This window comes from Oryctolagus cuniculus, chromosome 17, assembly GCF_051225735.1.
Source record: "Oryctolagus cuniculus isolate XC-2025 breed Fujian yellow rabbit chromosome 17, ASM5122573v1, whole genome shotgun sequence".
NCBI lineage: Eukaryota > Metazoa > Chordata > Mammalia > Lagomorpha > Leporidae > Oryctolagus > Oryctolagus cuniculus.
Window position 1 is genome coordinate 59,490,506 of NC_142883.1, and position 23,364 is coordinate 59,513,869.

Consider the following 23,364-nt stretch of genomic DNA (forward strand, 5'->3'; position numbering starts at 1 on the left):
GTGCTGAGTTTGAGGGGGTTGAATCAGAGTACACTCCCTAGCAAGAACAAACGTTTCTGATCGATTGAAGCTAATTGGTATGCCTCCAAAGAGGCTATTGCTTGAACATTTATTTTTTAATGGTTCAATATTTCCAACTCATCTCACACAGGTGAATTTTAAGTATTACAGGCAGCCTACGGATGCAAGAACATCGGACGGAGTCCGCAACCAACACCCTGTTCCTAGGAACATACAATCGTTCACGTTGTTTGAAGGCAAAGGATGAGCTTGAGGAGGGCAAAGGCACGGATAAAAGCCAAATACTCCAACATGCCTAACAGCACATTAACCTGGTTTGAACTCAGCAGTTCTAAGTGCCGCGCTATGAGCACACGGGTAGACAAAGCCCAAGCACAAGCCCACGTCTCTGCGTGTTCGCTCCCTCCGCGACTCAGTTATCACACACAAGACACGCCGCCAGAACTCTCGCGAGAGGGAAGGACCCTGCTGGCACCTCGGAGTCTCCCAACCGCGCCACGCGCGCTCCCACCTGCGGAGAAGCAGGCTGGCGGGGCGCGGGGGCTGCTGGGAACTGTAGTTCTGAGCGGGAAAAGGCCCGCCAGCCTCGCTCCTCTGTCTCTTACGCATGCGCGACTCCGAGCTGGCCCAAGAAGTTCGTAGCCTTTGTCAGGCCCGGGATGGGAGGTGAGTTGGGTGTGCGGGCTGGGTGGTGGGCCCGGGGATCGTCCCGTGAGGAGTCCGAGCTAGAGTCTGCGTTTGTGCAAGGGGGCTGGAGGGACTGACCACGAGCTGGAAGCCCTCCCCTCTGGGACACCGGTGCGCGACGGGCGGGGCGGGCAGAGCCGCGGACACGGGGCAGGCGCGGGTCTGGGGCCAGCGCCCGGAGCGGAGCCGGGCTTGTGCACGCTCCTTGTGCCCCGGGGACGGCCCCAGCATCATCTCGGGCCCCCACTCGCACCCCCAGGACAGCTGCACAGGGTAGGGACCCAGCCTCAGGGTGCCGCCCCCGGGTTTCCAGGCTCCCGCTCGGTGGGAGCGAGGCAAGCTCCACCGTGAGCCAGACGCCGTCCAGACCTGACCGTGACCTTTCTGCAGATCCCCCCGCGGGAAGGCAGCAAGGACGACCGCGAGACCCCCGAGGGCTTCTGACTGCTCTGCCTGCCCAGTCCTGAGCTGGGGAGAAGCGCAGCATCTTCGGGGCATGGAGGAGGCGGTGGTCATGGAGACAGAGTTGGCCGAAATGCCCGAGAGAAGAGGTAGGATTGCTGCCGAGGTGAGCGTGTGGAAGGGCGGGATTCTACTCTGGAAGGGAAAACGGTTGCCTCGGGGAGATCCCTGCTTGGCGGTCGCCATCGCCTTGGGGATGCATGGGCTCTTTGGAGTATGCAGGGCTTGGGATGGAGCCACAGGGTGCTGGTAGACCCTTCAGAACCACCAAAAACAGCAAAATGCTAGGCTCAGAGGCGTGAGCACAGTGTCCTCAATTACTTTTTCTCACGTTTTTCCTCCCAAATTATTGTCCCAATGATCTCCAGCCAGTGGTCTGAGAATTCAGGTTTGCGCTTGGCAAAAAACAGAGCCCCACACCTGCTACCCGCTTTATCCGTACAATTACCCTATGATTTCAGTACAGAGAATTTTGTCATTGAACATACAAGAGAAGTGAATTTTGTCATTGAACGTACAAGAAAACAGACGTGGAAGTTGGTCAGTGACTTCCAATTCTGCTAGACCAATGGTCACTTGAAATTTGGTTTGTGATCTCTATGTGGGATTTCTCTTCCTTCTCTCATACTTGAGAAACTTCTAGATTGCACCCCGGGCTCAACCAGTGAAAGTTAACTTGAGGTGGGGTTCAGCAGCCTACATTTTATTTAGTTTTTTAAGATTAATTTCTTTGAAAGGCAGAGAGAGAGAGAGAGGTCTTCCATCTGCTGGTTCACCCCCCCAGGTAGCTGCAATGGCCAGAGCTGCACCGATCTGGAGCCAGGAGCCAGGAGCTTCTTCCAGGTCTCCCATGCGGGTGCAGGAGCCCTTGGGCTTAGGCCATCTTCTGCTGCTTTCCCAGGCCATAGCAGAGAGCTGGATCGGAAGTGGAGTAGCCAGGACTCAAACTGGTGTCCAACTGGGATGCCGGCACTGCAGGTGGCGGCTTTACCTGCTGTGCCACAGCGCGGGCTCCAGCAGTCTCCGTTTTAAATAGGCATGTGGAATAAGTTTGGAGGGCCATGGAGCCCACTTCTCCAACAAAAGGGACTGATGTGTTCTAATTTCTGGATTAGAGTGCCACCTTCTAGAATGTGTTCAGATATAAACCCCAAGTAGCAATATTCATGGACACGTGCCATGGTCTTGCGAGGCAGTGGGTTGACTTGGGCTCCCCTCAGTCTCAGTGTTTGTAGGGAGCACAGTTTGTGTGGAAGCAGCATGTTTAGACTTGCAGTTCTCAGGACAAGAGCAGCTGAGGCCCCATCATTACTCCTTTCTTGCCCTTAGCTCTGTCGTTCCAGGAGTCTCCCCTTTCCCAAGAAAAGAGTGCAGAAGGCGGCGAAGTGGCAGCTCTGCGCCTCACGGCCAGATCCCAGGTGAGTGTGAGCGCTAATGATTGTGGAAATCCCACCTTCCCAAAGTACAGGTGCATTCCTTTGTGAGACGGAGTTTCTTTGTCCACTGGAGCTGTTTTAGAGAGCTGAGTTCTAAGAGATTACAAAGGGCTCAGTAGAAAATGTTTCCTACTTACCCAGAGTACCTTTTTTTTTTTTAAGATTTATTTATTTACTTGAATGCCAGAGTTACACAGAGAGAGAAGGGGAGGCAGAGAGAGAGAGAGAGAGGAAGAGGGAGGTCTTCCATCTGCTGGTTCACTCCCCAGTTGGCTGTAATGGCCAGAGTTGTGCCGATCTGGAGCCAGGAGCTTCTTCTGGGTCTCCCACAAGGGGCCCAAGGACTTGGTCCATCTTCCACTGCTTTCCCAGGCCATAGTAGAGAGCTGGATCAGAATTGGAGCAGCTGGGTCTTGAACCGGCGCCCATATGGGATACTGGCACTGTAGGCGGCAGCTTTACCCACTACGCCACAGCGCCGGCCCCCCCATAGTATCTTTCTTCTCCATCCATATTTATTGTTTGGCAGACAAATAAGTGGTATTTTCCTCTTTCTACCTGCTGTGCTGATTTCTGTTTGGTCATGTGGGAAACTATTTTGCAGATAATGTGGTACATGTCACTTAAAACTTGTTTCTCTATAGGGAAACAACACATATATGTCTTTGAAGGGATTTAGGAAAGCACCTTAAATGTTGATGTGATTTTAAAAGAAGTGTCCAGATAGTTAAAAGAAAGGCCTATGGAGAATCCAATGGTCACAATCAGAATTCAGACCTCCAAGATAAAGAATGCTGAGGCAGTGTGTCTGCAACTTTTAAGTTGTTGCCCTTCCCCCCCAAAAGGGCCAGAATAGCCAATATTAAGAATTGTTGGGGCTAACATTATGACACAGTGGGTTAAGCTTCCGCTTCTGACTTGAGCATCACATATCAGAGTGCTGGTTTGAGTCCTAGCTGCTCCACTCCATTCCAGCTTCCTGCTGGTGGTGCTTGGGCCACTGCCACCCAGCATTGACTGTTGTGGCCATTTCAGGAGTTAACCAGTGAATGGAAGATCGATCTCTCTCACTCTCTCTCCCCTCCACTCCCTCATCCTCCCTCTCTTTCTCTCTGTTCTGCCTTTCAAATAAATATATATTTTTTTAAATTGCTGAATTTAGGTGGTAGTCACCATATGGCTGATCATTGTGTTTGTCTTTCAAGTTTATACGTCTTGAAAAGTTTTATTTGAAGGAGCCGGGGAGGAGAAAGAAAGCTGTCCACGTTGTGTGTGGAGTACCACAACCCAAAGATTCCTCCGCCTTTCTCTTGGCTACTGTGATCCAAGGCATACACAGTAATTATTAGACACTGGCAGTGTGTATACAGGTGACTTTGCAGGTTCTTTATATACTTGCTGTCTTCCATTGGCTTCTTAGCCACCTTACATTAGTCTTGAAGACTTCATTAGTCAGTTGGAGCTGATGAAAAAAAAACTGGCTTAAGCAAAGAGGGGTATTTATTGACTAAAATGTTATTGAAAAATTGAGGTCTGGCCAGATGTGGGGCCCAGGAAATAACATTAAAACCTGTTCTCTTCATTTCACAAAGCTTTCTTTTCCTCCGTGGGTTTTGCTCTCAAGCACACTTTTCCTCCAGCACTGGCTACAAACAGGTTTAGGCTGACTTACATCTTCCCATGTTGAGGGCCAGAGAAAGGAGGCAGCTTCTTTCCTAGAAATTCTGGCAGAAGTGCTGAGATTAATTCTATCAAGTTAATTTGCCCGTATCTGAACCAGTTACTGGTCAACTCTAAGTGGAACTCTGTGTGGAATAGACTTACACATACCCTACAAACACATCTCACCCAAGAGTCAGTGCTACCCAGACTATACCTACTCAGTGAAAGTGGCCAGGGATAGGGGCTAGAGGGAATGTCGGGGTTCAGGTAGTAGAGGGAGGGTGATTACTTCATCCATTCCAACCCTGCGATACTGGATTCAAGATTGTTGTAGCATCAGGATGGTTGAAAACTGTTAGAGAAATTAAAAATACCTCTGTTTTTGCAAGTCTTTTTCTTGTTGGAATTTGACTAGGCTATTTTTTATCTTACAAGATTTTCTAGCCTATTTAACAAAAAGAACAGCACAGACTAGAAATGTAAAGGTAATATTACTTTCTCACCTCTCCCTACTGATGTATATTTTCCCATACTTTTGCTTGAGCTTGCACTACTGTAGACATCTATTGTATTGTATTTTCCTTCCATTTCCTTTCTAGTCTCCAGCCTTAGCAATAATATTTTGTTTGAGTGGCCTATTATGTAAACAGGATACAGCTTTTTAGAAAACAACAACAAAAAAGCCTTTTAATAAGGAAATTTACTCATTCACATTTAATATATATGTTTCAAATTCTTCTTGCCAAATGACTTTTAAGATTTATTTATTTGAAAGGCAGAGTTACAGAGAGAGAGAGAGAGAGATCAATCTTCCATCTGCTGGTTCACTCCCCAGATGGCCCCAGGGGCCAGAGCTGAGCCAATCTGAAGCCAGGAGCCAGGAGCTTCTTCTAGATCTCCCACGTGGGTGCAGGGGTTCAAGCACTTGGGCCATCTTCTACTGCTTTCCAGGCCACAGCAGAGAGCAGGATTGGAAGTGGAACGGCTGGGATTCAAACCAGCGCTCATACGGGATGCCAGCACCGCAGGCGGCAGCTTTCCCTACTACACCACAGCACTGGCCCTGCCAAGTGGTTTTTATATTTCTGTTTCCTATGCTTTCTTTGTTTTTCCTTTGGTATTTTTCCTGCTTTTAAGCAGTAGTTTACGTTTTTGTTGTTCTGATTTTTTTCTATTTGTCCAACAGTTAATTCTACTGAGTGTTGGTTTAATCATGTATGTATAGATTCCAAGATCCAGATCAACTTTTCCTTATCTTTTCTTTTTAGTGATTTTATGTATTGTTTTATTTTCAAAGGATGAATTTTTAAAAATTAAATCACAGATTATTCCCATTTTTGTAAATTTTACTCTGAAATAATTTTAGGCAAAAGAAATGCTGCAAATAGTACAAAGATTTCTTTTATACTCATCCAGATTTTCAAAAAATAACATTTTATTTTATATTATTCTCTTTGTCCAAGATCAAGACATTAACATTGGTATGATACTATAACCTGTGGACCTTATTCAGAATTCCCAGCTGTCTTATTTTTCTGTTTTTGAAATTTCTGCTTTCTCTGTTTCCTTAGTTTGTTGTTCTTTTTCTAATTCAATTTGTATGCTTAGCTTATTTGTTCATGCAATTCTTTAATAAATGGCAGTGTTTAAAGCTCTGAAATTCACTCAGTATAGTTTCTGCGTTTTTGTTTCATTATTTATATTTCATTTTTGTTTTTTTAGTTATCAATCATTGTTCTAGTTCTGTTTTGGAGTTTATTGAAGTTTACATTATTACTTTTTGCAAACGCTTCATGAACATTTAACTAGAAGGTGTTTTCTCTCCAGTTTTAACATTTGGTATATGTTTATTCCACCAACCTTGGAATAATACTTCCATGCTTTATGGCTTTACTTAAAGGGGCCTGTTTGATACTGATACGCCTCTTAACTCTATATAGTTTTATAATTTTTGTCTTAGAGAAATGCAGTCTCACAGTATTTGATACATAAACATGTCTGACTTCTAGTTTTGCCCCGATTTTATTGCAGTCGTTTTCCAGTTTACTGCTTTTCCCCTTGAATTCTCTGCTTCGCGGAATTTGGTGCTTGTTGCCAGTCTCTGCCTTCCATGACGTCTCCATGCACAAGTTCACCTTCTGGTTGCCTTAGAATTCATCTTCAGTCTTTCATTGAGGATTCACAGGAATCATGCAAACATGCCTTATTCCCCCCTCTGCTTATCTTGTTTACTTTACCAAACTACATCGTGGTGGGGTTTTTTTGGTTGTTTGGTTTTTGTTTTGTTTTTCCTCACTTTTGTTTTGGAGACTGAGAGCTCCCATCCAGTGGTTTACCCTGAACCAGGCCTAAGCCAAGAGCTCAGTCCAGGTCTCCGGCATGGGTGGCAGGGATCCAACCACCTGAGCTGTCATCTGCTGCCCCCCAGGGTGTGCATTAACAGGGAGCTAGAGCTGGGGACAGAGCCAGGACTTGCACGGAGGCACTGTGACAGGGAGTGCAAGCATCCCAGCCAGCAGCTCAACTGTTACCTGGAACGTGCACTCCTGATTCCTGTTTTAATACTTTATTCTCGGCCGGCGCCAGGGCTCACTAGGCTAATCCTCCACCTAGCGGTGCCGGCACACCGGGTTCTAGTCCCTGTCGGGGCGCCGGATTCTGTCCCGGTTGCCCCTCTTCCAGGCCAGCTCTCTGCTGTGGCCCGGGAGTGCAGTGGAGGATGGCCCAGGTGCTTGGGCCCTGCACCCCATGGGAGACCAGGAGAAGCACCTGGCTCCGGCCGTGGCGGCCATTGGAGGGTGAACCAACGGCAAAAGGAAGACCTTTCTCTCCTCACTGTCCACTCTGCCTGTCAAAAAAAAAAAAAAAAACAACTTTATTCTCCAGGAAAAAACAATGTAGTCTTTCAGTGGAAAAACCATGGTCTTATTGCTTTTGGCTCCAATTGAATCTAGCACAGTGACTTTAGACTTGTAATTTTTTTTTTTAATAAAGATTTATTTTTACTTATTTGAAAGACGGAGTTACAGAGAGAAGGAGAGACACAGAGAGAGGTCTTCCATCTCCTGGTTCACTGTTCACTTCCCAAATGGCTGCAACAGCTGGAGCTGCACCGATCAGGAGCCAGGAGCTTCTTCCAGGTCTCCCATGTGGGTGTAGGAGCCCAAGGACTTGGGCCATCTTCTACTGCTTTCCCAGCAGAGAGCTCAATCGGAAGTGGAGCAGTCGGTACTTGAACCAGCGCCCATATGGGATGCTGGGGCTGTAGGCTGGGGCTTTAACCCACTGCCACAGCGCCGGCCCATAGATTTGTAATCTTAATACTATTAAGAGGCCTGTCATTTGTCACAGCTTCTTTCCTTATTGAGTGTCTTTGTTCCATGGCCAGCAGAAAGTGGGGGATGACTAAGAGGCTGTCACATGAAAGTGACCAAAAGTGTGCTTTGTGTCCCAGACAACAGTGACATTCAAGGACGTGGCCATGGACTTCACGCCGGAAGAGTGGGGGAAGCTGGACCCTACACAAAGGGCGGTGATGCTGGAGAACTACAGGAACCTGGTCTCGCTGTGTAAGCACAGACTCGCTCTCTGACTTGAAACCCGCTCAGGGGGATGTCGTCACTTTATTAAAAGTAAAAACAGCTTAACAAAGTGTCCATTCTTTGGAACGTTCAGAAAATTCTGTTTCTGCTTTAGGTTCTTGGAAAATGTGTGTGCTTGCTCTGAGTCGGGATTCAAGTGACAGAAACAGAATCCACACCTTGGTTCAAGGAATCAAATGTATCATAAGGATTTCTTCTGTTTATTTTCAGGCAGTCGGCTGGGCTTCACTCAGCTTTATTTGTACATCTCCCCACATGGCAGAGATGGCCATAGGCAGCCCCAGGGCTAGGGTATTCTTCCCGTTAGAGAGCTCAGCGAAAACAGAAAAATGCCTGCAAATAGGGTCACAGGCCCAGCACTGGAGCTAGAAAAGCCAAGGACACTCTGGCCTCTTCTGGATCCTTTGCCTCTGTGTGTGTGTGTGTGTGTGTGTGTGTGTATGCAAACGTGTATGCATGTTTGTATCCAGATAAGCCCCTCCCAAACCTCACATTAACAAATCCCATCAGAAACTTCTACTACTACCTGAAGAAAGAGGGAAGGAAAAACCAGACAAAACCTCTAATTACTGCAGTCACAGTTTGGTCCTGCTGCCATGAGGTCCCACTTTTTCCGTTTTCTTCCCTAAGATTAGGACTAATATGTAATATCTCTCTGGAATTTCCTGACACAATTAAAAGACATTCTCATCTTTTGACTGGTGAACGATTCGTCTGTACAAATCCATTTAGCTACTTCTCACCAGTCCATTTACTGCAGATCTTTGTGTAATAACTTGTCTTCTTTGTAGATCAGGGGGTGGAAACTATGCATACCACAAGTAGCTAAGACCCATTTCTTCTTTCTTTCCTTTTTTTTTTTTTTTTTATGAATAGGGCTCCCCATTTCCAAACCTGAGAGCTACGATGTGGAGAATGGAAAAGAGCCGTTGACGCTTGAGAGAAAAGTGCCCAGTAGCAGCTATCCAGGTGAGTTGGCGCTGGGCGTCTTCAGACATGACAGCCCAGCAGGACAGTGAAGAAGTGGCATTTTCACTGCCCAAGGAAAAGTATTAGGAGTGTACCGTGCCTTTATTTTTTAAAATCTTTTAAATTCTAAATCATTTCAAATACATACAGAAGTCCAGAAAAGAAAGTAATAGGCGTGTATCCATCACCAAGATTAAATATGTGGTAATATTTTGCCTCATTTGCCTCTTTCTTTGCAATATAAAATGCATAAAAGCATGATGACTGCATCTTAACTGTCCAGTCTTAATTTTCACAAACTAAAGATATCCACGTACTCAGTGCCAGATCAGGAAAACAACTCGGCAGCACCCCTCCGGGCCCCTCCTTGCATTACCTCTCTTTTCCCAAGGGTCACCTGATGCTAACCAGTCACACCATAGACTAATTTTGACTGCTCTTGAGCCTCACATAAATGAAACCACATTGTATATATTCTTGTGTCTGCTTCCTTTGCAGAACATTAGCTTGTGCATATCATTGTGTTTCCCTCATTCTCATTGTTGTACATGCTTCCATTATGTCAGTATACCATTTATCCATTCTCCTGAAGGCAGGAATTTGAATAGTTTCCAGTTTGGGGCTAACATTGCTGCTATGTATATTCTTTACATGTCGTGGTGAACACATACATGCGGTCCTATTGGATATATACAATTAGAATTATTAAGCGATGGGGTAGGTGTGTGTTCATTTTTAGTAGGTAACACCAAAGAGGTTTGTAGCATCATCATTCTAGATACCCACCAGCACAGTTTGTCAGTTCTATTTGTTCCACATGTTTATCAACACCTAACTGTCTGTCTTCATTTGAGCCATTCTTATGAGTGTGTGATATCTTTTACTTAAGAAATAAAAAATATTACAGACTCAGTTAAAACCTTTCATTCTCTTCCTCTACTAGAAATAACACTATATCTTGAAATTGATATGAATCACTTCCCTGTTTGCATGCGTATGTATGTATACACACATATACAGATATGTGTGTACATAAAACAATAGATATATACTTTGTTATTTTTTCCTTCTGTTATCTTTTTTAACTTCATATTGTCTTTTTGTATTAAGCTATGGTTTAATACATAAGAATCATATTTGTTTATTTTAACTGATATGGAGTAAGCCTACTATATAAATAAACTCAGCAGTTTATTTTTATTTCTTTGCTATTAGTAACAGAGTTGCAATGATCATCCATTTATTGGCTCCTTATATATTCATGTTGAGAGTTGGTTTAGGATGGGTAACTGGAAGGGGAATTACTGAGACTTAATGTGTCACAGGTTTAGCTTTATTAGGGATGCAAAGCACCTGCTGCCATCCTGGCCAATAATTAATGTTTTCAGACTTCTTATTTTCATCAGTCTGAGTGGTGTAAAATGCTATTCCATATTCATATTTTTATATATATATATACACACGTGTGTGTGTATATATATATATATATATGTTTACTTGAGAGGTAGAATTAAAGACAGTGAGAGAGAGAGAGAAAGGTCTTCAATCCTCTGGTTGACTCCGTATTTGGCTGTAATGGGGCAGAGCTGCAGTGATCTGAAGCCAGGAGCTTCTTCCAGGTCTCCCGCATGGGTGCTGGGGCCCAAGCACTTAGGCCATCCTCCACTGCTTTCCCAGGCCATAGGGGAGAGCTGGATCGGAAGTGGAGCAGCCGGGACTCGAACCAGTGCCCATATGGGATGCCAGTACTGCAGGCGGCAGTTTTACCCTCTATACCACAGCACTGGCCCCGATTTCATGTTTTTTAAATTGCATTTCTGTGATAAATATAGTGAGTTTGAGATTTTCATATTTATTGCTTATTCAGGTATCTCTTGTGAATTACCTGATACTTTGCACCTTTTTAAAAATTGAGCTATTCACATCTTTCTCTTGATCTGTTGGAGTTCTTAGTTCTTTAGGTTACCATATGAGATTTATTGACATTCTTTCTGTTAGTACATGACAGAGCTAGCATTACAAATAAGTCATAAAATATTGACCCCTCTGATCTTTAGCTGATTTTATTTTATGATGTTAGCATATAGAATTCTATATTTTAATACCACATTTATTTATTTAAAGCAAACTACTCATTTGCTTTCTATGAATTTTTTCTTATCTCAATTTCAGAATGATAATCTGTATTTAAATTTTTCAAATTTTGTTTTTGAGGTGTGTATTTTTGTATATGGTATGAAATAGGGAACTGATTTTATCTTTTTACATGCTTATGCCAACAATCAGCATCACTTATTTAATAATCTTTTGTTACTGATTTGTAATGATAATTCTTTGGGAAACCCAGTTTCTCTATATGCTTGGAGTTCTGTCTAGGCTGTCTGGCATACTTATCTGTCTGTACCCAGTACTATCAATGTTTTAATTACTATGCTAAATAGTGTCTGTTTCTCTTACTGAAAGTCGATCTTGAATATTATTATTATTATTATTATTATTATTATTATTATCTTCTTGTTCTTTTGAATACTGAGAAAGTTTTAAGGTCTTTCCCTGTGAGTGTAGCTATGCCGGTTTCTCCTGTGGTCCTGTCAGTTTTGTATTGCCTACTCAACACCCTTTTTTGTAGAATTTCTTAATGATCTGTAAGAACCACAGGAGGTATCTTCCTTTTCTTATGTTACAAATGTTCTTTTCTAAATTTTGCCTTTCAGTTCCACTGTGCATTTTGGTACCTGCCTTTTGAGTACCAATTAAGAAGTCCTTTCTCAACCCCAAATTACATAAATATTTGCCTCTGTTTTCTGGTTTATTTGGCCTCTGATTTTTCCTTGAAATCCTTCATCCATTTGGAGTCACCTCTTACTCCTCTGGGAACATCCTCTTAGCCTTCTGTTTAGAGCAGTTAAATGTTTGAATTGTTCAAACTTTGATTTTAATTTCCTCTCCTCTGTATAAATAGCTGTAAACTTGAGTGCTTAGATGGCTGTCACGTAATATTACTAAGTGAAGCGAGCTGGGTGGGTGCTGGAAGCTAGAATACATGCCTCAACTGAAAGTAAAAGCCTTCACTCAACTCACTGTCACTCAAGGGCAGGCAGACTTTGATATAAAGGGCTGGATGGCAAACAGTGAATTTCATGGGACATGTGGTCTTCACAACCATTCAACCCACCATGATCGTGTGAAAGCAGCTTCAACAATGTATAAAAATAAATGGATATGGCCGGCGCCGCGGCTCACTAGGCTAATCCTCTGCCTAGCGGCGCCGGCACACCGGGTTCTAGTCCCGGTCGGGGCGCCGGATTCTGTCCCGGTTGCCCCTCTTCCAGGCCAGCCCTCTGCTGTGGCCCAGGAGTGCAGTGGAGGATGGCCCAAGTGCTTGGGCCCTGCACCCCATGGGAGACCAGGAAAAGCACCTGGCTCCTGGCTCCTGCCATCGGATCGGTGCGGTGCGCCGGCCGCAGCGCGCCGGCCGCGGCGGCCATTGGAGGGTGAACCAACGGCAAAGGAAGACCTTTCTCTCTGTCTCTCTCTCTCACTGTCCACTCTGCCTGTCAAAAAAAAAAAAAAAAAAAAAAATGGGTATGACTATGTTCCAATAAAGCTTTATTTAGAAAAGTAGGTAGCAGGTGATTGTTGCCAACTCCTGCCCTCACTGGTTGTTGACATGGAGTATCCTTCTATGGTAATTTTCAAGAGACGATCAAAATTTAGATTACTTTGTAAAATCTCCCTATTTTTAAATGTTGGCAACTAATTGTTTTTAATTTGCATAAACAGTATGGGCCAAACACAACATAGCAGTCAGACTTGGCCAACAGGTCGTCTACCTGTAGCTTCTGCCTTCCCCTTAGTCGTCTCATCATTCCCACAACCCACTGTCATCTATCCAGATGAGTTCCAAATTGCTATTTCCATCCTAGGCCTCTCCTCAGAGCCTGTTCTGAACACCTGCACAGTATAACTATTTGATGTCTTTATTTGCTATGTCAAAGACATCTCAGCAAAATGTACTTAAAACTGAATGCCTGAAATATGCCCAAATTCCCCATGCAAACAGGATCCTTTTCCAGTAGTTGTCTCACTGATAACTCCCTGCCTTATCAAATTGTACATGCCAGAACTCTGTGGACAGTTTTTACATTTCCTCCTCTCCTTTATGCATGAACACATTTACTTAATTACATTTTACTGTAATTAGCAAATACTCATGCACTGTTAACACCCACATGCCTGTTGTTTGCCTGAATGGTTATGATAAATCTCCCCAATTCTGCCTTTGCCCCATGCACTCCATTCTCTACATCATACTGAGAGTGATGTTTTCAAAATCAACTCAAATCAAGTTATCCCTTTGCTTCAAACACTTCAATGATTCTCACACCCGTTGGCTTAATGACCAAAATCCTTGAGGCTGACAAAATCTTGTAAAACTCTGGCTTTTACTCACTTCAACTTTTTTTTAAATTTTTTATTTATTTATTTATTTATTTATTTTTGACAGGCAGAGTTAGTGAGAGAGACAGAAAGAAAGGTCTTCCTTCTGTTGGTTCACTCCCCTAATGGCCTCCACGGCTGGCGCTGTGCCAATCTAAAGCCAGGAGCCAGGTGCTTCCTCCTGGTCTCCCATGCGGGTGCAGGAACCCAAGCACTTGGGCCATCCTCCACTGCCCTCCCAGGCCACAACAGAGAGCTGGACTGGAAGAGAAACAACCGGGACTAGTACCCGGCGCCCCAACCAGGACTGGAACCTGGGGTGCCAGCGCTGCAGGTGCAGGATTAGCCTAGTGAGCCACAGCACCGGCTTCACTTCGACATTTTTATCTCACCTGTTTTCCCTCCTTCTCTGGGCTATGTCATAGCAGTTCTTGAATGTTTTCGCATCCAAAGACTCATGTAACTAAAAATTATTGAAGACTGTAAAGAACTTTTGTATATACAGGTGATATCTACCAATATTTACCACATTAGAAATTATAACTGAGGGGCCAGCTTTGTGGCACAGTAGATTAAGCATTCACCTGCGGTGCCTGCATCTCATATGGCCACTGGTCTAGTCCCAGCTGCTCTACTTCTGATCCAGCTCTGTGCTATGGCCCAACTGCTTGGGCCCCTGCACCCACATGGGTGACGAGGATGTAACTTCTGGCTCCTGGCTTCAGCCTGGCCCAGCTCCAGCCATTGCAGACATTTGGGGAGTGAACCAGTGAATGGAAGGTAACTCGCTCTCTCTGTTTCTCCCTCTCTCTGTCTGTAGTTATGCCTCTCAAGTAAATAAATAAATCAAAAAAAGGAGGAAATATTAAAAAAAAAAAACTAAGACTGAGCAAAAGTAAGCTATTAATTTTAAAATAATTATAAACCCATTGCCCTCTACTGCAATATAATTTTTATGAAGATTTCATGAACAAAAATATGTTACCTAAAAGAGTGGTGGGTTTTTGTAGTATTCTTGACTTTTTTTAAAAGATTTATTTTATTGGAAGGCAGAGTTACAGAGAAAGAGAGAGGTCTTACATCCGCTAGTTTACTTCCCAAATGTCCATAATGACTGGGGCTGGACCAGGCCAAAGCCAGGAGCCTGGAGCTTCTTCTAGGTCTCCCATGTGAGTACAGAGGCCCAAGGACTTGGGCCATCCTCTGCTGCTTTCACAGGCTCATTAGCAGGGAGCTGGATCAGAAGTGGAGTGGCCGGGACTCAAACCAATACCCATACAGGATTTTTTTTTTTTCTTCACATTTCTGCAAATCTCTCCAAGATATGGCTTCATCAAAGATAATTATTCTCATAGTTGCTTCTGAATACAGTTTTTTTATGATTTGTTGGGGTTGTTTTTTGTTTGTTTTTTTAAAGATTTATTTATTTGAAGGAGGAGAGGGAGAGGGAGATCTTCCATCTGCTGCTTTAACTGCACAGATGGTCACAATGGCTGTAGCTAGTCCAGGCTGAAACCAGAAGCTGGGAGTTTCCCACTTGGGTGTCAGGGGCCCAAGTACTTGAACCATCCTCCACTGCTTTCCCAGGCACATTAGCCGGGAGCTGGATTGGAAGCCGAGCAACTGGGATCCTAACCAGCACTCAGATAGGATATGCTGGCATCCCAGGCTGCATCCTAACCCATTGTGCCACAGTGCCAGCATCTGTTATATGCTCTTCTAGTTCAAGTGTATGAAGAAAATCCAGTATTACCTAGATAGTTGGAAAAGAGAGAAGTGTTTTATATTTATAATCCTTCTCAGATATAATTATGACTGTTCTGCTATAAGACTCCCAAACTGAGTAGGAGTTAGTTGATTAAAGATTAGGTACAAGGACAGCCATTGGCCTAGTAGTTAAGACACCTGCCTCCCATATCAGAGAGTCTGGATTCAGATCCTGGCTGTGCTCCTAATCCCAGCTTCCTGCTAGAGGGGATCCTGGGAGGCAGCAGGTGATGGCTCAAATGCTTATGTCCCTGCTGCCCCCATACAAGGCAGAGCTGGGATTCAGAGTCATATGTTCTGGTTGCAAAGCCCATCTTTGCACTGTGCTTTCCTGACTGCCCCCTCCCCACAGGGCTTTCCTACATTTCCTTCCCTCCACCTGCAACACTCACATCAGTGCTTGTGTACCTATTTTTTTTTAAAAGATTTATTTTATTTGTTTGAAAGGCAGAGTTATAGAGAGGCAGAGAGAGGGCTTCCATCCGCTGCTTCACTCCCCAGATGGCCACAATGGCCAGAGCTGTACCAATCTGAAGCCAGGAGACAGGAGCTTCTTATGAGTCTCCCACACGGGTTCAGGGGCCCAAAGACTTGGGCCATCTTCTACTGCTTTCCCAGGCCATAGCAAGACCTGGATTGGAAGTGGAGCAGCCAGGACTCAAACTAGCATCCATGTGGGATGCCGGCACTGCAGGGAGCAGCTTTACCTGCTACACCACAGCACCAGCCCACTTGTGTACCTATTAATTCAAACACTCATCCCAAACCCCAGCTCCAGCTCCTTTGGTTCAGCTCAGTGATGTACTTCCTTCAGAGAAGTGTCTCCCTCGTATTCCTCTTATTCTATCTTCATAGCATCATGTCCCTTTGACTCCTCAGTACCTCAGTGCTTTTAACAAGTACAGTTTTGTATTTGTGAATGTTAGATTAAATTCTCTCCCCCTCATGTGCATAGGAACTATATGTGGTTTTCCCAGGGACTAACAGTGTATGTAGCACATGGTGTATATTCATTAGATATGAGTACTATCGAATAAAATCAATAAATAGTAGATAAATGGGTGAATAGAATTTATTTGGGTGTAATAAAGGGAGAGATATAACTAAATCTAACTTAATTTTCTTCTAGTGTTGAGTTGTCATGGCACCATTTGTTAGAAAGACAAACCTTTTGGCTGGCGCCACGGCTCAATAGGCTAATCCTCCGCCTTGCGGCGCCGGCACACCGGGTTCTAGTCCCGGTTGGGGCGCCGGATTCTGTCCCGGTTGCCCCTCTTCCAGGCCAGCTCTCTGCTGTGGCCCGGGAGTGCAGTGGAGGATGGCCCAAGTGCTTGGGCCCTGCACCCCTTGGGAGACCAGGAGAAGCACCTGGCTCCTGCCTTTGGATCAGCATGGTGCGCCAGCCGCAGCTTGCCAGCCACGGCAGCCATTGGAGGGTGAACCAACAACAAAGGAAGACCTTTCTCTATGTCTCTCTCTCTCTCACTGTCCACTCTGCCTGTCAAAAATAAATAAATAAATAAATAAAAGACAAACCTTTTGTTCACTAACTGAAATACCACCTTCATATTATCCTTAATTGTTACATATACTTGAATTTGCTTCTGAATTTGCTCTTCTATTTCACTAATATATTTGTTCCTTTGAACCACAGTTTATTTTGTCTTTATAAAAGCTTATTAGATTCCAAAACTGCAGTATATTTATATTAAAGGTATTTAGAAAAGTTTAGCTCATTCCTGCCCTCTTGCTTATGTTCTGATATTTTCTCCATAAGCAATCATTTTCATTAGTTTTTCATGCCACCTTTGGCTTTTGAAAATATAACCAAATACTGTATACACAGGGTACATCAAATATTGTGGAAAATGGAATTAAAAGATGTTTATTTTTGGTGTGGCAGGATTTGAAAACCCTGTGTGGTTTTTTCATGACATGCATTTTCTATGAACTTTTTTTTTTTTTTTTTTTTTGACAGGCAGAGTGGACAGTGAGACAGAGAGAAAGGTCTTCCTTTGCCATTGGTTCACCCTCCAATGGCCGCCATGGAGGGCGCACTGCGGCCAGCGCACCGTGCTGATCCGATGGCAGGAGCCAGGTGCTTTTCCTGGTCTCCCATGGGGTGCAGGGCCCAAGCACTTGGGCCATCCTCCACTGCCTTCCTGGGCCACAGCAGAGAGCTGGCCTGGAAGAGGAGCAACCAGGACAGAATCCAGCACCCCGACTGGAACTAGAACCTGGTGTGCCGGCACCGCAAGGCGGAGGATTAGCCTAGTGAGCCGCGGCGCCGGCCATTTTCTATGAACTTTTTGAAGACTCTTGCTACCCTTCCCTTTTTTCCTACACCAAAAGCAAACCGTGCATGCTCATTTATACTCTTTTTTACTTAGAGATTACTTTGGGAGACTCTAGAAGGTTTCTGATGAGGGGCATCGTAGAAAAGCATTGTTAGGAAGATTAAACTGGCAGTGGGTTGTATATTTGGATGTGGCAAGATTAGAAGACTGAGAACTTAGAAGTCATAACTATATACTGAGATAATTGCTTGGATATTTATTGCAGCAATGTGTGTTGTATAAAAAGTTATTTCTTCCATTCTGACCTGATGTACTCAGTCTTCTCATAAACAGATATATTGCTTCATATATAACTCGCATTTTCCTATATTTTTGGATGTCTTTTCCCTCTTGGGATTCTCCTGGATGGAGTATACTAATTTTCTCTGCATATACTGAATATTTGTTTCCCTCCATTTGCTTCTCTTTACAAATCATCTAATGAGTCAGATCCACTTACTCCGTGAAGGCATGCCTTTCACCTTCATTAACTTTTACCTATTACAGAATTGCCTTTCTTTGAGCACAGAAAACGAAGGGAATTTGCATTTCCAATGTCTTTCAGACGTGGAGACAAGACCCAAGAGCAAGGATTCAACTTCAGTGCAAGATTTTTCCAAAGAAGATTCCTGCCAGGTTGCAATAATAGAGAGACTGACAAAGAATAATGGCTTGGAAACAGCTCTTGAATGTGATAGTTGGTTAGAGAATCAGCAAGGAAGTCAGGAGAGACACTTGAGAGAAATGTTCACCCACATGAATTCATTACCCGAAGAAAGAGATCATGAACATGACGTTTACTGGGAGAACTACAGTCAGAAGTCTGTTCTAACCACTCAAGACAGAGTTCCCAAAGGGTCCTATTCCTTTCATACACTTGATAAAAGATTGAAACAGAAGTCAAACTTAATGAAAAAGCAGAGAACTTTTAAAGAGAAAAAGCCTCATAAGTGCAATGATTGTGGTGAACTCTTCACTTACCATTCAGTACTTATTCGACACCAGAGAGTCCACACTGGAGAGAAACCTTATACCTGCAGTGAATGTGGGAAGTCTTTTAGCCACAGAGCTAATTTAACGAAGCATCAGAGAACTCATACTAGAATTCTCTTTGAGTGCAACGAATGCAAGAAAACCTTCACAGAAAGCTCGTCCCTTGCAATTCATCAGAGAATTCACATTGGAGAAAGACCTTATGAATGCAGTGAATGTGGGAAGGGTTTTAACCGAAGTACACATCTTGTGCAACATCAGTTGATTCATACTGGAGTTAAGCCCTACGAGTGTAATGAATGTGATAAAGCGTTCATTCATTCATCAGCACTCATTAAACATCAAAGAACTCATACTGGAGAGAAACCCTATAAATGTCAAGAATGTGGGAAAGCCTTTAGCCACTGTTCATCCCTTACTAAGCACCAGAGGGTTCATACCGGGGAAAAGCCATATGAATGTAGTGAATGTGGAAAAACTTTTAGTCAAAGCACACATCTTGTTCAGCATCAGAGAATTCATACTGGAGAGAAACCCTATGAGTGTAGTGAATGTGGGAAAACCTTTAGTCGGAGCTCAAATTTTGCTAAACATCAAAGAATTCATATTGGAAAGAAACCCTACAAATGTAGTGAGTGTGGAAAAGCCTTCATTCATTCATCAGCTCTTATTCAACACCAGAGAACTCATACTGGAGAGAAGCCCTTTAGATGTAATGAATGTGGGAAAAGCTTTAAGTGTAGTTCATCCCTCATCAGACATCAAAGAATTCACACTGAAGAACAACCCTGAAACATCCCTGAATGTGAAATAATGTAAGTTGGGTTTATAACTGTGTTAAGTACCTGAGTGTTTAGATGTAAAGCCATTGTATGCACTTGAGGACTAATTTTATATAAGCTTCTAATTTCACTCGCATAATACGTAGTTTTGAGCCACAGACAGGATGGTCCTTATGTCCATTGATTTGCTTATTAAAACTTCTGTCCAGAGATCTCAAAATTTTAATCTTCAACCTCTCAAATACCCATCCAAGGAAATTCATGCAATCCCAGAAAAGGTAGCATTATAAATTGTGAAATTGTTTTCCCCTCTCCTGGTCATATCAGAGCCCTATTGTAGTTTCTCACTTTGGAAAGGAAATTCTTATTCGATAGGTTAGGTTGATAGCTTATATTAGATCCTTATTATGAAGAGTTCACAAAGTTATTAATCTTTGAATCCAAAATAGAGATCCAGATATACAGGTGGTATCATTTCTCCAGAGAATGTAATTTCTATTATCAAAAAAAGCTAAATAAGCTAAGAGTTGAAAGTTGTTTTGGATTTCCTTCCTATCTCCCAAAAGCTGCTATCTACTTTTATGAACATAAACAAAGTATTTACAGCAGGTTCTGAGTTAATGGACATATGAGTTATATTGATTATAGATTGAGATACTGTTGTCCCTGTCTATAGAAATCTACCTTCGTTTTCCACTTTTTCCTGGAGTTAGCCTGAAATAGAGTTGGTCAGAACCTTAAGTGTTGATCTTTGTTTATCCTTGGCATTGAATAAATCCTGGGTCTTCTAATGTCCACAAGTATCCAGGAAACATCGTTTCTCCATGTTAGTTAGTGTTCTGTAAGTTGTGCTGTGTCACTTTGAGAAAAGACCCCATGGCTATTGAGGGTTTGGAAAGCTGGTGGATTGGATCAATGTGTTGTTATATTTAAGGTTCCAGTCAAGAAGGACTGAAGCAGCTGTGAGACAGCAGCTCATACATTCCTGTCAGGTATGGAAAATAGTCACAGGACAGTCCTGCAGCAACTCACTTGACATAAGCGCTGAAAAAGCATTTTCTCTGTCCTTAATGTTTACCCTGTTGTTGTTATTGTTGTTCTCCATGTTTTGGTTGGTCTTTATCCCAGAGTTCTAAAGATGGACAAGGCATGAAATCACAGTGATATGTTAGCATAAGTTACAAGGGTGACCAAGACCATTGGTGGGGTTGGAAACACAAAAGCAAAAGTTCAAATAAATAGTAAAACACTATGTAAATGCCATTTTTATTATATATATGTTCTGTATAAAGAAAATTATGTAAAATGATAGAAAAATACAGATTTCTACTTTCTTCTCTCCTGACTCCTATCCTTCATGATCAGTTATCAGTTAGTCTGTACTCTTGTCCCTTCCACATTATCCCAGTTACCTACAGTTCCCTCTTAGTAGAACTTAATTTTATGATTGAAGAAAAGTAGGGAGATAGTTTAAAGAAGTAAGGATAGTGAAGAGCACTATCATTACGGATGCATGGAACATAAATCCAGCGATGATGGAAATCATAGGAAATGAGAATAAAAGGGCTTTTCACAAAGAGATTGTAGAATGAACAACAACAAAAAACATTGAAGGAGATTGAGTTGGGGGAGAAGACTTGGGTCTGAAGGGTTTGGGTAGGATAATGGCTGACTCATCACAATATAGGAAAAGGAACTCTTTCACCACCTTAAGTTTCAATATTAATAGTTTTGAGCAGATAACTGTAGCCCAGACCCATAGATCAACTTGGGCCTACAGTCCATTTCTCTAAAAAAATTTTATTGAAACTCAGCTACACATTCATTTACATGTTGTCTTTGGTTGCCTTTCCTTGCAGTGGCAAAATCGAGTAGCTGCAACAGAAATCGTATCTTCTGACTGCTTTAACAAAATATAAACTGGGTAGCTTATAAGCAGCCAAGACTTAGTTCTCATAGTTCTGGAAGTTGAGAGGTCCCAAGATCAAAGCATTGGCAGATTTGGGGTCTGATGAAGGCCTACTTCCTGGTTGATAGAAGGCACCCTTGCACTGTGTCCTCACTAGGTAGAATGGGGCCCATCTTATAAGGACACTAATCTCATTCACAAGGACCCCACCTACAAAGACCATCACATAGGTAATGACTGGGTTTCAGGGTATGGATTTTGGACATTCAGTCAACAGCAGATTGTATGTCCCTAAAATATTTAGTATCTGGCTCTACAGAAAATGCTACTCCTAAGCTACAAGAAGTGAGGTAGAGACAGATAAACCAGTCAGAGAAATTGGAGAAGTTGTAGTGATGGTGAAGTAATCCTTCATTAGGGACTAAAGCCATTGAAGTTACCTCCATGTACCAGACTGGTAAGCAGAGCAATGCAGATGAACACTGAGTTGTTACTACTCCATAACAGTAGCCCTGTCCCTCTAGTTTATTGTTAAGATTTATTATTGTTATTATTTTGCACAAATGCTGCTTTTTGTGCACTGTATGGGGCTTCAGGAAGTGGTTGTAGCGGCCAGGAGCAGCTGGGGTACGGAGAGAGGGGCACAGACAGCCCGGCCGACACATGGCTGGACCTCAGGAACAAACCAATGACTTAGGGGCCCGCCTGCAGCTGCTCTTGGTGACAGAAAGCATCTCCCAAGTAGAGCTTCCCGTGGCTTCTCAAATCTTAGCAATAAACTAATAACAATAACTAATAATAAGAAGAACCATGTGAGTTTGTGTGAAAGGAAAATAAAAGTGATGGGAAATGCATCAAAATATTCCTAACTCAGGATGTTACTATATATTGTGGAGAGAATGGAAGCTGTGAAAATGTTTTAAATATGCCATATGGTTCAGTGAAAAGAAATTCATTTGGGGACCACATTTAAATTAACAAAATAAGAACGCCCAACGTGGGTGTTTGAAAGTTGAGCTTAAAATCTACCACCCCCAGTTAGCAATTGTGTGCCCTTGGGAGGCTACTTATTCTGAGTCTCAGTTTCTTTATTTGTAAAATGGAAATAAATCATCCCTTTCTCATGAGGTTGTCATGAGGATTAAATAAGATGGTGCATCTAAAGGATCTGGCACAGCAGCATGAGGAGCCCCCTTCCACTTATGTGAGCAGGTACTCCCAATTCCCCCTTCACTGTCTACATTTATTCCTGAATGAAGCAGTTAAGCATCAGAGTGTGTGTGTGTGCTTGTGTACACTTGTATACAAGAGTGCCTCAGAAAGTCAGTGGAATTAAAAGTACGTTTATTTTGGTGCAAAAATTTTTTCAAAACCCATGCATAATATATTTTCATAATTCAGATTTCCCCAAAGCTTTTTGAAGCCTGTGTGTGTGTGTGTGTGTGTGTGTAAAATGATGTGGCTAAGAATCAGCCCATGGAAGTTGAGAATCATTGTGTTCTCCACACCTTTTTTTTTTTTTTTTAACCTATTAAGGACCATGACCGTCCTGCTCCCTGGCCTGTCACAGAGTTGAAGCTTTACTTCTTCCTGCTCTTGCTTCTTTTCTGGTGCTGTTCCCTGCACAGCCTCCTTGAGATCTCCTGGAGCATGCTTTTTTCCTTGTGGGTCTGACTTAAACAGGAGCTATTTGCTGGCTCCAGAAACAAGTTTGTAATTTCACGTGAAGGGGCTTAACTCCACTGGTAATTTTACTGGGAAATCTGGCCCTTTGTTTTCAGTATTTGTCCTCGTTACACCTGATGTTAAACTTGACTGCGTGTTTGTACTCCAGCGTAAATGTTGAAAGTTTTAATGTTGTGCGTTTCAAATGTTTTTGGTTACCTATAAGCAATTTGTTTTTACTGTCCCATTGTCAATAAAGATGTTGTTTGTATATATACATATATTATCAGGAACTTTTGTAAATTGCTTTTAAGTTCACCTAATATAGAATCTGTTATGATGTAAAGAAGGACCAACATAAATTATCTCCGTATCCAGGAAGCCAATCACAGTCCTAATTGTTCATCTGGAAGATGGGGTGGAGATGCCCTTGGGAGCCTACATACCTGTAAGTTGAGGAGGAGAGGAGGGTGGTTTCTATCATGTAGTACTGAATCTCAGGCCAAGCACAGCCACTATTCCCTTTGCAGGGGCAATGGGCAACAGTAAAAGTAAGGCAGTAAAACCAGGCAAAATAGGTTTTAAAACACTGAGTGGGCCGGCGCCACAGCTCACTAGGCTAATCCTCTGCCT

At 43.0% G+C, this 23,364-nt stretch overlaps 1 protein-coding gene across 3 annotated transcripts; it reads left to right on the top strand.

The window, feature by feature from the left end:
• The first annotated feature begins 543 nt into the window (after positions 1–543).
• ZNF286A (zinc finger protein 286A) lies at positions 544–23,008 on the top strand. Of its 3 annotated transcripts, none has more exons than XM_089318432.1 (6): positions 544–687; positions 1,099–1,259; positions 2,500–2,588; positions 7,723–7,837; positions 8,747–8,839; positions 17,890–23,008. In XM_089318432.1, the coding sequence occupies exons 1-6, from the start codon at positions 629–631 to the stop codon at positions 18,048–18,050; spliced, it is 678 nt and encodes a 225-aa protein (XP_089174558.1). In that variant the 5' UTR covers positions 544–628; the 3' UTR covers positions 18,051–23,008. The 3 variants fall into 3 exon arrangements, with proteins under 3 accessions (XP_089174558.1, XP_089174556.1, XP_089174557.1); XM_089318430.1 differs by having other exon boundaries at positions 17,948–23,008; XM_089318431.1 differs by having other exon boundaries at positions 625–687; positions 1,099–1,276; positions 17,948–23,008.
• The last annotated feature ends 356 nt before the right edge of the window (positions 23,009–23,364 follow it).

Bases quoted from the DNA above. Each gene is read 5' to 3' on its own strand.
- ZNF286A (XM_089318430.1), top strand. From the start codon at position 629: ATGCGCGACTCCGAGCTGGCCCAAGAAGTTCGTAGCCTTTGTCAGGCC. The intron at 2,589-7,722 runs GTGAGTGTGAGC...TTTGTGTCCCAG, and splicing joins GCCTCACGGCCAGATCCCAG to ACAACAGTGACATTCAAGGA. The intron at 8,840-17,947 runs GTGAGTTGGCGC...AATGTCTTTCAG, and splicing joins GCCCAGTAGCAGCTATCCAG to ACGTGGAGACAAGACCCAAG.